Source organism: Lates calcarifer, linkage group LG16_LG22 (genome assembly GCF_001640805.2).
Source record: "Lates calcarifer isolate ASB-BC8 linkage group LG16_LG22, TLL_Latcal_v3, whole genome shotgun sequence".
NCBI lineage: Eukaryota > Metazoa > Chordata > Actinopteri > Centropomidae > Lates > Lates calcarifer.
The window spans coordinates 9,567,422-9,583,680 of record NC_066848.1 but is presented as its reverse complement, the minus strand read 5'-3'; the positions used below and the strand labels follow the sequence as shown (position 1 = coordinate 9,583,680).

The following is a 16,259-nucleotide window of genomic DNA, read 5'->3' as shown; positions in this document are numbered from 1 at the left end:
AACCTCTGTGTCCTCGAGTATCAAAGAGCACAGCCTCTCAGCACAGCTCCCTCCCTCCCTCCCTGAGTATTCCCATAAATGAACTGAATATGTATTTTCCATTCCCATCCACATGTATGAAATATTTTGTCATTCTTAGCTGGGAAATATATAACGCCCAGTGTATTTGGTTCAAGCCAATGGCATAATTTCCACTGGGGATGATGGGCACATGCCCCTCTTTCTTCTCAAAATCCTATTTTGGCCTCCCCACTTACACAGTTTTGGTTTGATTTACTCCAGTAATATATCTCTAAACAGTGTTTCTGTGCTGTCCAGTTGCCATAATCCAGGATGAGAGAAACTCAGACTAGATAAAAATGTTGATACATCTCGGTTGCCTTCAGTTACCATGTGCTCACTATTAAGACCTGGTCACACCAAAATTTAAAACAGAAACATTCGGTGGACTTGGTCGAGGTGGAGAAAATAAATCTACACTTTTTTTTCCACTTTTTGAACTGAGTTGAACTTTCCTGAACTTTGACACATGAATTTTTTTTGATGAATAACAACTCCAAAATGGAGGAAGCTAGCTCATTAACACCTTTGTTGGAGTATAAACTGCTCCACAAAAGCAGTGTTCACAAGATGGGGGTGAGTGGTACAAGTACTGTTTTCAAACAAACTATGTGAACTATTATTACCCCTTTAGTAACAGAGCTAATGAACATGGCGGCTAACACTTGCAGTTTGATAACAGTTAGCAGGCAGTGGCTGACTAGGGCTGGTTCTTGATTTGTGAGCTATGGCTTTTTGGACTTTTTTGTCCCTTATTTCACCTCTCAGGTTACATAACGCTGCTCTAACCTGGTGTTTAGCTGAAGCTTTACAGACACTACTCATGACTACACAGCCTAATCTGCATGTTTTTGGGAAGGTAATTGGTTGGCAGGATTTAGATGATCATTCAGAGCTATAGGGCATTAAAGGACAATGTTATTGAGACAACAACTGATATTTAGTGAATAAAATTATATGTCATTTTCAGACTTTCTTGTCTGATTTAAGAACCCTAAACTACATTGTGTCCCCAACACAACCAAGCCCACACTCACTCAAACTAACCTAGAATTGTTTTCATGTGATTTCTGCTTCTGTGCCAAACACAGATGCCAAATAAAGTTGTACATTATTGATAGCAGTGGGGGGAAATTCTCTTTTCACTTTCTTCAAATGGAGGGAGGTCAGACTGCAGCTTTAGTTACAGAGCAGACTCCCTGGAGCTTGAGTTTGTTGCTCATGGACACTCCAACAGAGAAGATGCCTGCAGCAAAGGGACTTGAACCCAGCTCCCTCAAACCACTGAGGGGACCACATAAAATATGCATCAGATTTTCCAGCTTTCTTCAAGGACGTAATGTCTTTCGACGCACCAATAGTAAAGTCTCAGTACTTCCTGGCAGACTCATTACCGGACGACTGAAATATCTCCTGGTAGTGACCCACGGTAACCTGGTTTCCTTTAGCAAGACCACTTGGAATAAATAGTGGTTTTAAAAAAAAAAGCTCTAACAAGAACAATGGATCTGAAATAAAATTTTCCAGACGGATTGTTAAAATAACCTCCAAACGTGCTGGCCCCGATAGATTCCCTTTGTCCTCGATAATGATTCCAAGAAAGCCATTGCTGTAGCAGTTTGGTGATATTTCCATACAGGTCATCGTGATCAAATGCATACTGGATTTTTTTCTTTAATACCAGGTTGTTAAAGTGTGCTGCAAGTTTCCAGAGCAGATGGTACACTGCCATATCTCTGCAGCTAATTGTGTTTAGCACACGTCTGGTCTGAAAAAATATGAGAGTAATGTTGGAGGCCAAAGTAGTTAGGCATAAAACTGAGTTGAATCTGGTGCCAAATGAACTGCTTGCAAAAACGGTGTGTGTGCTGCTCTCTTTTAGTGTTTAATATGACTCATTACTGGTCCTCTGTTTCTATATCCTCAGCGTCCTTTAGAGAAGCCGGACGGCCTGGACGTTTCTGACCAGAGCAAGGAGCACCCGCAACACCTGTGTGAGAAATGTAAAGTCCTGGGCTACTACTGCCGCCGTGTGCAATAATCATCTTTACTCAGAGTCAGAGAGCAACTTTTGTGTCCCAAGTCCTATCGCTCATCCTCCATCGAGGCTGTTAACATCCTCCCTGCCCGATTCACACCCAGGTTTCCCCTCGTCCCCTTAACCCGCACACAACATGGCATCCTTTCCTCCTCACGCTCTCCCCTCTGTCTTTCAGAAGCCTCAAGTATAGACAGTAGCTCTAATCCTCCCTTCTCTTTGACACCTTCCTTCTCTACCAATGGCAAATAAACCTCCTGTCCCACTTCTAAAACCACCAGTGTTCCACCAGTGGGACACAGATTTTAGTTATTATGCCTCTTTATTTTTTTCTAATGACAGTATTGAAGATCACATCCAGGAATGAGAGGAACATGTTAACTGTCTAATGTCTATCTTACGAAGTGCTCTTCATCAAAAGCAAAAAAAAAAAAAAAACCTTGCCAAAATCAGTGACTTTTATGTCTCCTGTATCACATAACCACATAACCCCACTGATCCAACTCGAAGTTTAGCAACAGCTGATCATTGTATTGATGAATTAGCTCCAGGCATGTATTTCATTGGTGTCACTGACAGTATTGGTCTCAAAAGATTACCTCACCTTGGGGTTTGTTGGCTTTGTGTTTACAGAGATCTGCCTTTCATTTCCCTGCCAAGTGCAAGTGTGTGCTAATGTGATGAACATTTAACCCGGGCCTCTCATGATGGTATAATGTATAGGGAGTCTTGGATGTCTTGCCGTATTAGGGTCAACAGCACATCTTATTAACTGTGAATTAACTGAGGGATAATGTGCCATACATCCCTAGCTTACATTTGGCCTATTTATTTTCTTGTTTTCTAGTGTGCAATTTGAATTTTAACTGGGACATAAAGAAATGTTTTTTTTTGTATGTATGTATATCACATTATTGTGTAACTGCTTCCACGTGTCTTTAGAAACTACTGTAGGTTCAGTTGCGTAGAGTCGCTCCTCGTCTAGATTTAGTGCATTGCTAACAGATAAGGTTTCAGTCATCCTCCCTAGAATATGTTTGCTGCCACACAAATTCTCAATTATCTATAGTGTTGGATAGGTACAGATGTCAGATAGGTAAGTTGTGTTCATTTCAAATCACAGGAGGCCCAATTGGGAAGGAGCTGTAGGAAAACAACAGTAGTTCCAGTAATAATCTTTCCATCCGCACAGTTTCTTGCCAGTGTCCAATATTCAATTCTTTAAAGCAAAAAGAAAAAAAATGGACTGCTTGCCATAATTGGATTATCATTATGAAACATGATTTTAGAGGTTAAACTGTTCACATGTAAAGCCTTATTAAATTTTAACCACAAATTAGTAAAACACAAAGGAGATGTTTGCCTGAAAGAGATTCAGAAAAGACATCTAAGATCGCATTTTATTGCCAGTTGATGCTTGGAAGCCTTAGTGGAGTCAGTGAAGCTAAATGGAAAATTTTCCAAGGGCTTGCACCCTTCAAAACTGTGTCCAACAGCTGATTGCGGTGTAAAGAGTGTCCACAGGGAGGTGAATTTTCAGAAAACTGCAATGATTTTCAGATTGGTTGAGAGAAACAATAAGACTTAATATAGAAGGGCTGATATGTGATGTGGTGATGCTGAAGATTCAAGGATACACTGAAAGTGATAATGAATTAAGTTTATGCTTACATTCATTTTTATGGGGCCTAAAATCATAAACCAATGTCTTTAAAGAAAGTACACGTCCTGTTTACATAGATCACTGTGCAGACCTAAAGCACTACAGACGAAATTAATGTCGTTTTGACTTATAGAAACCTGCCTTTCAAGGAACTTTGTTATAGGAATTGTGAACTATTTTGTATGTACTGTATTTCTAGCCTTACAAAAGCTGGTTGACTATATTTTATACTGTAACATACTGTATGTGCCTTAAAAAGATTTAAATCATTCTGAAGTATCGAGACTAGGAGGCCATTTGAAATAAGGAAAAGACATGTGGAGATAGGCTCAGAGTTGGAGCAGTATTTGTGCATGTGGCAACTGTGATGAGTAGTAAGTCTAATGCAGGTTCAAGATGTGACAAAGGACAAGAAAATGACACAGTTCCTCTATTGGCAGTTTGAACTGGCATGGTGGGTGTTCGCTTCAACACGGTTTGCAGAGTTGGAGGCACGGGCTGAACCAGCATTTCCAGCTGGCAATAACAATCCTCCTGTGGTCTGTTGTCATGGAATATCAACAAAGATGTTATTCCTTAGTCGATCCTCACAACAGAATGGAGTCGCACATGAAACTGTGGACCTCACTCTTTGTTTTTTCTATCTATTGTAGTTATGTTTATCCAAGGAACCATGGGTTTTTCAAAAAATATACATGGTCACTTGCCTTAGTAGGAGAGCTTGCAGTGGCTGATAACGGTACCTTACAGTTTTGGGAAAAGATCATTTAGCTAGATTCCATCTCTAAAGGGGGCACTCCTGCGATTTAGCACTGAAGTTTCACAAAGTTGGGAGGCTTCCAAGAGACACTAAAGACAAAGTCTAAATCAATACAGCTGAGCCTGAGATATCCTTACTTTTAGTACCTAGTATGGCTTAAGCTCCAAAAATGCTTGGATCCTACATTTCCCATAATACAGCTTAATATCATCAGAGCAGAGATAACCCTGATGACATCACTATGACAGGGTTATTTTCTCAAACTTGACAAAGCTCCTCGAGAGCCACATACAACAATTTTCACAGTCCGAGTAGTACTCCCTGTGACGAGTAACATGGACTTCATGAGCAAAATTGGTGGAGTGCCCCATTAAAAGAAGGAATTGGCAGTTGTGCATATGTATTATCACAAGCTTAAGACCTAACTGAACGAAAGGTTCTCCTTTTAGCCGCCACTGCTGGGAACAATCCATGTTTCTTACTGTTAACATCGTCTTTCTTTTGCTTCGTGTGATGAGACTAACCTAGCAGGCCTTTACATCTGAACCTTATTGTCCACATCATACCATGTGGCTGTAGTGAGAGGAACAGATACCAATGATGCCTTATGAACTAACCTCATAAACAAGTAACAATGTTATTGTGATTCACAGAGTTCTGGTAAAAACAGAAATGAGAAATCCTGTTGGAGAGTTTGATTCCGCCCAGAGACATGTTATGAGGAGGCCATTTTAAATGGCGAATCAAGAGCCAATGGAAGCAGCTGATACAACACATTTGAAAAAAAAAAGAAGAAGAAATCACTGCTTTCAGACATAGTGTCTTGAATTACATATACTTGACTTTTCTAGTACCTTTTCAGTTCAAATTTGTTATTTTCTATGAATGAGATGTGTATTTTGGAACACTTAATAGATGTTGAAAATTTTAAAGCAATCTGCAAAAACTCAAGAGTTCTTTCCCTGACAAAGATAAGACTGTTTTATGTATATATTTGATGGCCATCATTTTCAAGGATAGTAGCTCTTTTGAGGTGTTATGCAATATTGAAGCTTTTTTGTGTGTGAAGAAGGGCCTATTGCTGAGAAATAAACAAAGCTGGGAGTTTTCTTTTTTTTTGTTTTTTGTTTTCTTTATGTTTTACAATAATCTGAGGGGTTATCCTGCAGAAATATTTATGGAAAGATTTTTTACAACACTTTTTGTATAGAATATGCAACAAAGTTACACTAAGAAGGAAATATTGATGTCTACATAGAATATTATTAAAAAAAAAAAAGCTGGTACATAATTAATACCCTTTCTCAATTATAAGCCATTGTATTTTGTGTTTTGTTTTATGATGTTATCAGTGTTGAATAACCCACAATGTTATTCAGTTGCTATTTGTAACTAATTATGAGCTGCCATTTACATCCATACAGTCGCATGTATTCATTTTGTAAACAGTAACGACAATATTATGAAGATTATATTGTGTTAACATGCAGAAATCTTTTTTTTTTCTCAATTAGTGACGGATACTCACCACTGTATAAGCACATTAAACTGTGAGATGTAGTTTGCTTAAAGCAGCAATGACAAGAAACTATTATAAAATGTTATGGTGTTATTAGTAGTTTAGGGAGTGTATACTTTTGTCAAGAAAGCGTGTGTGACAAAGAACTATTTTAGAGTTTGCATGTGCATGTGTTTGGTTTTGAATGAAATATAATTTTGTGCAATGTATACTTATTTAAATACTTTACGGTAGTTCGCTTCAGTACATACTGTTTTTAACATTATCAGCAACTTCTGATTGTTATTAGTCGTGACGTATTTCATTTACCGCTAGTGTAGCCTCTACAAATAATACATATTTACTGAATGTAATGTGTTAACACTTAATGTGGTCAATTTGGAAAGTTATGTTTGTATTCTTTACTGTCTATATCACTTGAGATGTTTGTAATGCAGTATTGCAATAATGTAATATTTGAATTGGACAGAACACAGACGTGAGGTTAGGAAGACAATGATTTTGGGAAACAAGGACAGTCATGGTTTAGAGAGTAGACCACGGGTCTGTTTTTCATGTCCATGAAACGGCATTCCAAAATGTGCCTTATTTGTTAGTTGGGAAAACATTTTAGCGCTATAGAGCTGTTGAGAGTTTGATGAATAAAAGTCATATTGAATTAGGAGTGCTTGGATTATGTGGTTTCATTTGTTTGGGGCCTGCTCTGAATTGTTATTACCAGTAACTGGGAGGTGTTTGCACTGGAGTTTTATTTCAGCCAAAAGCAACACATTGTTTTCCGAGAGCTCCTGTCCGTATTATATTCATTGTAGAGAGTATACATTTTCATCACCACTCTGCACTGTGCCTCTGTGTGCAGGCTTCAAGCCTTACACAAGTGTATAGACAATGATAAAATATGTCTTTAATGGGCTGTTGTGTAACGCAGAAGAGGAAGGGGCTTATAAAACTTTTTTTCACTTTCTGAGAAAGTGCTGAAAGATAACAGACACATCAAGCTGACAGGACTTGATTTCAACACTTTGAGTCAAACTGTGGACACGAAAAGCAAAACATGCAAAAGGACACCAGCTGACACGGGTGCCGTGTGATAATGTAGACATTTACAGCAGGAGAACCAGCTTGTACCAGTTGTAAAGATGTCATTGTTTTGCATGTGTATTAAACGCTGGCCACAGTGCCGCCGTCTCTCAAGCCAAGTTTCCATGCACAATATTGGACATGCATTCCAAATAACTAAAACTAAACCAGAGGGTGGGGACCCAAATTATATCAAGTTTGTTACAACATCTCAAGCTCAAACAGAGTGAGACCTGCAAAGTCTCTATAGCAACAATGTAATCTGAGAATTCAAACAAACGGTGGAAGGTCAGCACGCATATGGTTTCATTTAGGGGCAAGAGCTGCTTTTTCACGTCGCTTCATTATTTACTTTCATAAAGTATTAGCTCGATAAGCAGCACCACCCAGTCTCTGGCTTTCAGACATGTCCTGGCCTTCTTTCCTCTCTCTCTCACTCCCTCCCTTCTCCTCCATACACTCTGTCTTTCAAATAAAGAGGCTGTGAAGGAAGAGCAGCCCACATACATGCTAAAGACATTTTCAGGTTCCTCTACAGTTCCAGCAAATTAAATTGTCTGCGTCCAAAGAGGCTGCAGCCCACAGGTCTTATCATCGTCTGTCAAGTCCTTTCATGTGATATTCAGCTCCACTGTAGGTGGATGTCACGTGATGTCATATCCTGCTCTGATGGACAGGAAGTCAAGTTGTGCTGGAGAGCCGGTGTCTAAAAAAAGCCACTGGATCATTTCCAGGAAGCTTTAAAACCTAGCAGGGTCAGTGGCACACGAGGGCAAATGTCCTGCACTAAGACCAGAGCTGGTAAAATCTGAAAATGGTCATTTATTTGGCAGTAAATGGAGAGTAATCGCACAATAGCAACTTTCTGGGTCAAGTTAAGACTTAGAAAAGCAAGAGATCTGCAACAACCTGGATAAAAATGTATCAGTGTGACTCCCAGTCTTTCCATTATTAGTGTCACTTATAAACAAACACACCATATAAACTTTTCATACCTGATTTTGAGCCTGAAATGATAAATCAGTGGGATCTTTTAACATCATAATGAGCAGTAGAAATATCAGATTTTAGGCAAGAACAGAATCACCTATGACAGCACCTCCATGAATACAGGAGGAAGGATAGAGTAAATACCAAATCTTAGGTGTTATTTGACTTCCCCACAGTCAGTGATGACAATTTTCTTGATCACACCGCCATCGTGTAAACCAAAGGATTCCATCTTGGTGACCACGTCCATGCCTTCCTTGACCTGCCCAAACACCACGTGTTTACCATCAAGCCTTTCAAAAGAGAGACAGAATGTGACGTCAGCAAGCGACTGGTGCGAGCGGTGGGGCTGAGACGACTAATTAAAAAGTTCTGCAGAGTATTTACCATTCAGTTTTGGTCGTAGAAATGAAGAACTGGGAGCCGTTGGTGTTTGGCCCAGAGTTTGCCATGGAGAGAGTTCCTGCGGAGATCGAAAAGCCAGCAAGTAAATCAGTTCAATGTGATGCAGTCAACAAGAACTTGACCTTCTTTTACCATGGATTCAATGACATTTAGGCCTGACTGTGGCAGGAAGGAAGCACGACACGAGTCAATAACTGCGTTGGGGGGGGGGGGGGGGGGGGGGCCCTGTGTGTCTTTTCTGAATCTGACACAAACTGGGATAATGCAACACTTCAAAATAAAGCACCAAATAATCAGCATGTGGATTAAGTTTATTGAAGAAAGGAGTTATTTTGATTAGCGCATGTTGACTCTCTTAAAAAGTAGGTCATTCACCTGGGGATTGCAAAAACCATACAACCAGTAGTTTTGGAGATGCATGAGATTAGGCACTGCCATCTAGTGGCTAGACAGCGATACTAAAATACAGGCAGATTATAATGCAAAGAGACATATATATATTGTAATATAAACCAGATAAGAGCCTCTATTTAGGATTATTTGTGGATTAATTATCTGTTATTTGATTACTCAATTAATTGTTTAAGTATTATACAAGGGCCTCCAATATATAGACAGTATACAAATGTGGGTGGAAAAAAATGTGGCTTTTCTTGTAGTCATTCACTTAAAACACTTTGATTAACCTATAAATCTAAACACAAATCTGTAAGAAACTGTAACAAATACGCATTACGGATGGATGATGGATGTAAAATAGTTTATTCTGGCCTCTACACTGAGATAAAGTAGTCGAGCAACTGTGTATGTAAAGCTGTGGAGATGTACTGTACCTGGACCAGTGTGTTTTAATTTGAAGTTTTCATCTTTAAAAGTTTTTCCCATATATAGATTTCCCTCCTGTGCCATTATGTTTAGTGAAGTCTCCTCCCTGTAACAGAAAACATACAACATCAGTAGAGAACAAGGCAGACACTTTGCACCTTATGGACACAGTCTTCACTGTGAATCTCACCTGACACATGAACTCAGGTATGACCCTGTGGAACACACATCCCTTGTATCCAAAGCCATGTTCCCCTGTGCACAATGCTCTGAAGTTTTCTGTTAAAACACACTTAATTTCATTGGTATCTGCACAAGTTCTTTGAATTGTGTACTTTTGATGTTCAGCAGCTTTTTTGTTTGTTTGTTTGTTTGTTTGTTTTTTAAACAATCACGGTTAAACATACCTGCAGTCTTTGGCACGACATCTGCATTCAACTGCAAGAGAATAGAGATGACATTCAAATTCATGGGATGAGTGTTTTTACTGAGCAATGCACCGCCCTTCTCTGCACACCTCTGACTACTGTGAGGAGTGCTTCGGGTCAGACCAAAGAGAGGCTAGCAGCTAGCTACCTCAATGATTATTCTCCCGAGAGGCTCGCCGTCGGCCTCGATGTCCAGAAACACGACCGGGTTCTTGGTGGGACCAGAGGAAAACACCCTCTTTGCGGCGATGCCCAGCGAGCTGTACCTCACGCAGTTTTTTATTTGAATCATCGCTGCTCAGCTGAAAGGGTGAAAAGGACCAGCAGGCCATGGGTGCTGCAGCTGCTGCTGCTGGTGGTGGTGTTTACATGTGACGTCACAGCGCCATAGCATAAGCGTGAAACAAACAGCGACACCACGTGGGAGATTTTGGAAGTAACAATAACAGTGACACGATGAACCCTTGACAGCTGACATAAAGTTTCTGTATTATTTGCCTACTTTGAAATGAATTTAGACTGGGGGGAGATGATGCAGTTTATCAGCTATTTATTTGGATTTTCTCTGAGTTTCTATAGAAGTGTGAAGTTATTGGGATGACTGATAACATTTGCTGTGTACCATGTAAATATCAGTATTTTCAGATGATGCTCCTAACTACTGATCATCATCAGATACTGTAAAAGCCTTGTATTTTTAATGAAGAGGAAAGTTTATTGTAATCTCAGGTAAACTGAGCTAATTCAGCCATAGAATACCATATGTAATATTATATTTTGTTCGACTGGAGCAGTTGAAGCTCCTTGATCACAAAATTGCATTCATCATTCAGTCATTTTGTCATTTTTAGAGCTCCAATCTGTGACTGGACTAATTAACTGAGAAAAAACTGCTCATTACAACATTAAGGGAAACGCCAGGACTCTGAAATTCATCTGTCATTAATTTTATTATTTGCATCTGTGCTGCTAATATTGTGATGTGATGTCAAAATATCTTAGTGTAAAAGGTCTGCTGATTATTTGGGGCTGTATCAGCCTGTATTAAGACACTTTTACATGTGTGATGATTTTTTAATTACTGCAACTACAAATTCTATTTATTCTATGTATATAAAGTTGATTATTTTATGTATATGCATGTCAAAAGACACGGAGGCCATTAATTGTGTTTCATCTGAATACATATTTATTAGATAAATATTAGGATGTCACGTCATCTAACTACATACAGATTTGCAAGACTAAAAATCACAATGTTTTTCTGACCAGTTTAGAATATGAAATGATTGTACATAGAATGTACAAAACCAAAGAGACAACTGCCACCGGTTGTGCCAATCACTTCAGATTGTACCTTTATAGCATATTTTGCCAAATTGCATAAAAATTATAAATTTGACAAAATTTTTTACAAACTGTAAATTTGGAAACAACCCTTAAGAGCCACTCAAAGCTCAGTGTCTCCAAGTCCCAATTATACCTCAAAAGGTTTTAATAATTTTGTAGCACCTTTATAAAGTACACAGGTAATAGAGAAATACACAGAAGTTTAATATTACACAAAGGAAAAATGTCTTTTTTTTCTTGGAAACCCCACGTGGAGGGGCACATAAAGTATCTTACATAAATGAACAGGCGTGGTTAGAGAGGTCTGCACAGACGCAATCAAACACATTTTCCCAATTCAATGTCTGACAGGAGGATGCAAGCTTTACAAATTCTAAATACACTATGCACACTCCCCCTGGAGAAAATGAATACATTTCTGTTAACGTGTCTCTATTTGTCATTTACATTATATACACGTATCCCTTACATTCCCAACCCCCACCCCCAACCCTCTGCCACAACCTATCCTTGTAATGCAAGAAGGAGGGGTCTCCTCCAAATTTCATTTTACAATATTAATTGCATTTCTCTTTCAAATCCTCAACTCAATTTCCAACATCTGCAATCAGACAGTACAATTTGTGTCACTCAGATTACTAGATGTGATTCTGTGAAAGGTTACAGTTGCAGTTACACACTGTGTAGGGAAATAAAACATCCCAATGCGGCAGTGCATTGTCTTTAACAAACATATAAACAAACACAAACAACATCTGATCCTTCAACTGTGTTAAATGCAGGCGATTTGATCAGCTCTGAAAACCAGTAAAGCCATATTTGGTTCTACAGATGGATTACAAATCTCAAAAGGGGTGTTTGTTTTTTTTTATCCAACAGCATACAGTATATAAGTCAATGATGGTACTGCATAAAACTGTGTAAACCAAATTACACCTGTCATAAAAAAAACACTGGACAAAAAATAATAACTTAAAACTCAAAACAATATAAAATGTGATGAAAATACACAAAATATATTCACACATTTTTGCTAAGTATGGTTATCAAAAGCTCATTAACAGGCCTCAAAATAATCCAGAGGACATTTTACACATTCTCACTTTAAATAAAGAGGACGAGGTCACTTGTTCCAATGATATTAAACAAATCATTTTGGGAGAAATTTGGACCTCTAAGCTGCAATCTTTTAGACAGAAAAAAACAGCTCATTTAAAGCTGTGTGTTTGTAAGTAAAATAGCTCACAACTTGCCTGCTGCTGAATAATTCAAATATTCCTTTTTGCTGATGCATTGTCACAGGTTAATGGGAAAACTGTACACAATACACAGGTACTCGATACAAGGCCAGTGAGAGTGCATTTGGATCAATTCGTTACAATATCGGACTGGTTATTGGGGATTCTGTGTGTGTTTGTAAGAGTGTGTGAGTGTTTGTAGTCCTTGACAGACATACAGTACCATATAGTTGCCAGTAATAGATAGGTACAGTACTGTACAGTCACAAAGTATTCACAAAGGGTATATACAACAGCTCTGGAAACACTGTTGGATCATGCAGGATGTTTTTTTTTCCCAAAAAGATGCAGGTCAACAGTAACAAAACGACAAAAGGAAAGATCAGTACAATCACACAGACGTTTCTATAAAATACAGTGATTTAAAAAGTTCTGTAGACGTCTGTAGGATGTTGAAATCCTGCTCTTAAACCAACATCCAGGCCTAAACCCTTACAAAAAGCATAGGACAACTTTGGTGATGTGTATCTGATTAATTTCATTGTGGGACAAAGATAAAACACATAAAAAAGGACAACAGAATGACAAAAAAAAAGATGAATTTGAAATAAAATAATAAATATAAAGACGAGAGAGAAAATGATTTGATCAAGCACGTTTAGGCTGGACAAAGACAACAGGAGCCATTGGCACACATGCACGTGAACAAAATGGTGCTGAATTTGACGAATGAAACGTTACAACAAACACAAACTGCAGACCAGGTGGAGAAAAAGAACTGAGACAGCCCTTAATGTGGATTGTTTCTTTCTTCCATTCAATATTCTTCTTCCCTCCTCTGTCTCAAACTTTCTCTCCCCGCTGTCTTTCACATTCACTCACAGGCAAACCAAAGGGAACACGTAAACATATACACACGCACATAGATACGTATATACACACACCAGCACACACTCTCACATACACACACACACACACACACACACACACACACACACACTACATTGCCCAATGTGTGCTCTTTTCCTCTGTTGACACTGGCAGACATTTTAGCTAGTCCTTTCAGTGCTCTGATTCTGATGAGTTCCAGTTATTTAACTGTCTCACACACACACTCACACACACACACACACACACACACACACACACACACATGCTGGGAAGTCTGGGGGTCAAAGGGCATGGCATGTGCCAAAGTTTTGGAAGAACAAACAGGATAAAAACGCTCTTACAAGACAATGTTTTTCCCTCAGACTTAACATTTTTCACAAAAGGAAAATTATAATAAAAAAACAAAACAAAGCTACAACACTTTTCCTAGAGCCCACAAAGGCTCCGATCTCCTCCGTGTTGTTACACATGATGATTATAGCTGCACAGTTTTCAGTTGAAAAGTCACAAATATCATATATGTATATATATAATATCACTTTAGTGCCCGCCAACATGGCTGTAAATGGTGTGTTTCGAGTCAGAGGCGGTGGAACTGGTGCGTGGAATCTTTACAGGAGGAAGAAAAAAAGGGAGTTTGGGGATGAGTGGCGTTCCTGCTTTTCTCCCTTAGAGTTCCCAAACAGGTGCCTCTTTTTTCCTTTTTTTTTTAAACTGGGCCCCTATGCCACACATTATCTGTTGAGAGACTGTGTATGTGTGCACGTGAGTGAGCATAGGAAGCTGCTTGAAGTGTTGGTAGGAGCTCGGTGAAGTGTCTGTGGACGGACAGTCAAAACACGTCACCGCTCCCATAGGCGCAGGAAGGTTTTCGGGTGGGGGGGGGCTAGTTGTTCTCAAAGAGGGAGAGAAGGTCATCATTGCTGTTGGCGGGAAGGTCAGGAGGGTCCAGGTATGACAACAACTCGTCTGGGTTGGCCAGCTCTGGGAGCAACTGTGGATAAAAGGCAGAGGGAGATGATTAGTGGCAAGGCTAAACAGGCTGAAAACATATTTATATCTCTGATGCTGGATGACTTTAAATCATGCTCAAGTGTCTGTCGAAGCTAGCGCACACGTCAACACAGCTACCACTGCTCAGAAGCAATCTGAGAGTCAAACACAACCAGAGCACACGGCAAAGAGATGAGAGCAGCTGCAGCAGACAATGTTGTTAACAGGTAGCTTGTGGCGCACAAAGCCGACACACTTACATCCAGGGAGGGTTCAGGCATATCCTGGGCTCCCTGACCCATCTGCCCATCTGAGGAGGGGTTAAAGTTCAGATCGCTGTGGGGGTGACTGTTCTGCCCAGGCTGCTGAGGCTGCGGCTGAGGCTGCGACTGGCGAGGCGGCTGCGATGACTGGCCGCTGTGATGCAAGGGTGGCCCTGACTGGCCGCCGTGATGTAAGGGCGGCCCCGTTTGGCTGCCGGGGTGGGGAGATGCATGCAAGCTCTGCTGCATGGAGTTATGGGACTGATCGGGATGGGACATCTGCAGGTCGCGGGAGGGAGGAGACAGGTGGAAGGGCGAGAGAGAAAGAGAGAGAGGATGGAGGGTGAAAAATAAGGAGGAAGAGATAGTGAGATGACAGGAACAGAGAGCGGAGGGGAGGGGAGGGTGTTAAGGGGGCGGGGTTGCGTGGGAGGAAGGAGAGGAAAAGCGAAATGAGTTCCAGCGTGGATAATATGGAACAGGCCTTCTAAATGGAAGCTGTGATCAGCAGACATGTACAGCTGCAACATTATACGGTGACATGAGCATGTGAGCATGACTGAGCACACATGCTGGCTAAAGGCACAGGCTGCACCTTGTTCAGGTAACAAATCTGAGCCTCTTTTTTCAGTGTGGCACAGATTGTTTGTAGATTTCCTCCTTCAAACTGAGGCAACAAATTATGCTACAGGACAAAGTAACTTAGCAGTAGATAAATAAGAGACAAACATAAGAGTAATTTAAGCCAATTAGATTGTATAGTGATATACTATTCATATAAAGGTACGTTACTGATACGATGGCATAGGAAAGCAAGCAGCACTGGAAGTCGACACTACTTACTGCATCATTCATGCCGTGGTTAAGGGGTTTGTCCTGGGAGAGGAGACCACCAGGTCCATCTGGGGGGTGAGAGAGCTGTGGGCCATGGATGAAGTCATTCATAGGGGGACCTCCGCCACCACCACCTCCTCCAACTCCACCACCAGAGGGGTTCCCATGAGGGAAGTCAAAGTTCCCTTGGCTGTGGTAACTGTTGCCTAGAAGGACAAAAGAACAAACACTTTTTGTCAAAAAGCTAACTACGATTTGGCCTCGCTTTTCTTTTTTTTTTTTTTTTGCTGTTGCAAAAAGTTACCTTTTCAAAGGGGTTACATAACAGGATACACATGTTCCACTTTTTTGCTGTTATGAAACATTTATCAGAGCAATGAGCTTACAACATTTTAAATCAGGTTTCAGCACAAAACTCTCCTTGAGGCTGTTTCTTTGTTTAATGCACTGGAGACACATCAATGGTTCCCGTTGTAAAATGCAAAACAGCTCACTTTTCCAACAAATGAGCTGACTATCCTGTTATTTATCTACACAGTAGGATCCCGGCTGCTTTTTGTTACCTGCTCCTGGGTAATCTCCCCCGTTGCCACTCGCATGTTGACCAGGGTGTGGGGGGTAGGGGCTGGGACCCGGTCCGGGCCCAGGTCCTGGACCTGGCCCCGGACCGGGCCCTAGCTGGGCGATCATCTCCATCACATTGGGCATGGTCATCTGACTGGGGCTCATGGTCTTAAAGCGCTTGGCCAGTGGCCCGTCTGGGTCCTCTTTGATGTGTAGCTCAGACTTAATGGGGACAGGTCGCCAGCTACATGTTGGATCTATAGTGACCTCTTCAAACTCCGAACTATTGAAGGAGGAAGTAGAACGTGCTGGTTAAGTTTTGAATAATGGACTAAAACATGAGGGTGGATTTAGCTGG

At 40.4% G+C, this 16,259-nt stretch overlaps 3 protein-coding genes across 11 annotated transcripts in view; 1 reads left to right on the top strand and 2 right to left on the bottom strand.

Moving 5' to 3' along the window:
- Positions 1-6,704, top strand: part of zcchc24 (zinc finger, CCHC domain containing 24) — a 34,752-nt gene extending 28,048 nt beyond the window's left edge. Inside the window, 1 exon segment of the mRNA XM_018696768.2 lies at positions 1,988-6,704. Within this exon segment, the coding sequence (XP_018552284.1) occupies positions 1,988-2,101 (114 nt within the window). The 3' untranslated portion in view covers positions 2,102-6,704.
- A 1,218-nt stretch (positions 6,705-7,922) lies between these two features.
- Positions 7,923-10,188, bottom strand: ppifa (peptidylprolyl isomerase Fa). The gene is given in 7 exon segments (XM_051076702.1): positions 7,923-8,403; positions 8,498-8,573; positions 9,349-9,388; positions 9,390-9,446; positions 9,531-9,619; positions 9,748-9,778; positions 9,917-10,188. Coding segments are annotated over 7 exon segments (573 nt in total). The 5' UTR covers positions 10,061-10,188; the 3' UTR covers positions 7,923-8,267.
- Positions 10,189-10,934: 746 nt separating this feature from the next.
- Positions 10,935-16,259, bottom strand: part of zmiz1a (zinc finger, MIZ-type containing 1a) — a 94,726-nt gene continuing 89,401 nt past the window's right edge. For 8 of the 9 annotated variants that reach the window (XM_018696782.2, XM_018696783.2, XM_018696784.2 and 5 more), the window contains 4 exons: positions 15,901-16,184; positions 15,347-15,543; positions 14,501-14,782; positions 10,935-14,241 (listed from right to left, as the gene is read on the bottom strand). In XM_018696782.2, coding sequence (XP_018552298.1) covers positions 14,134-14,241; positions 14,501-14,782; positions 15,347-15,543; positions 15,901-16,184 — 871 coding nt within the window. In that variant the 3' untranslated portion in view covers positions 10,935-14,133. The remainder of the gene's footprint in view (positions 14,242-14,500; positions 14,783-15,346; positions 15,544-15,900; positions 16,185-16,259) is intronic. The other variant, XM_018696785.2, reaches the window with a different exon arrangement.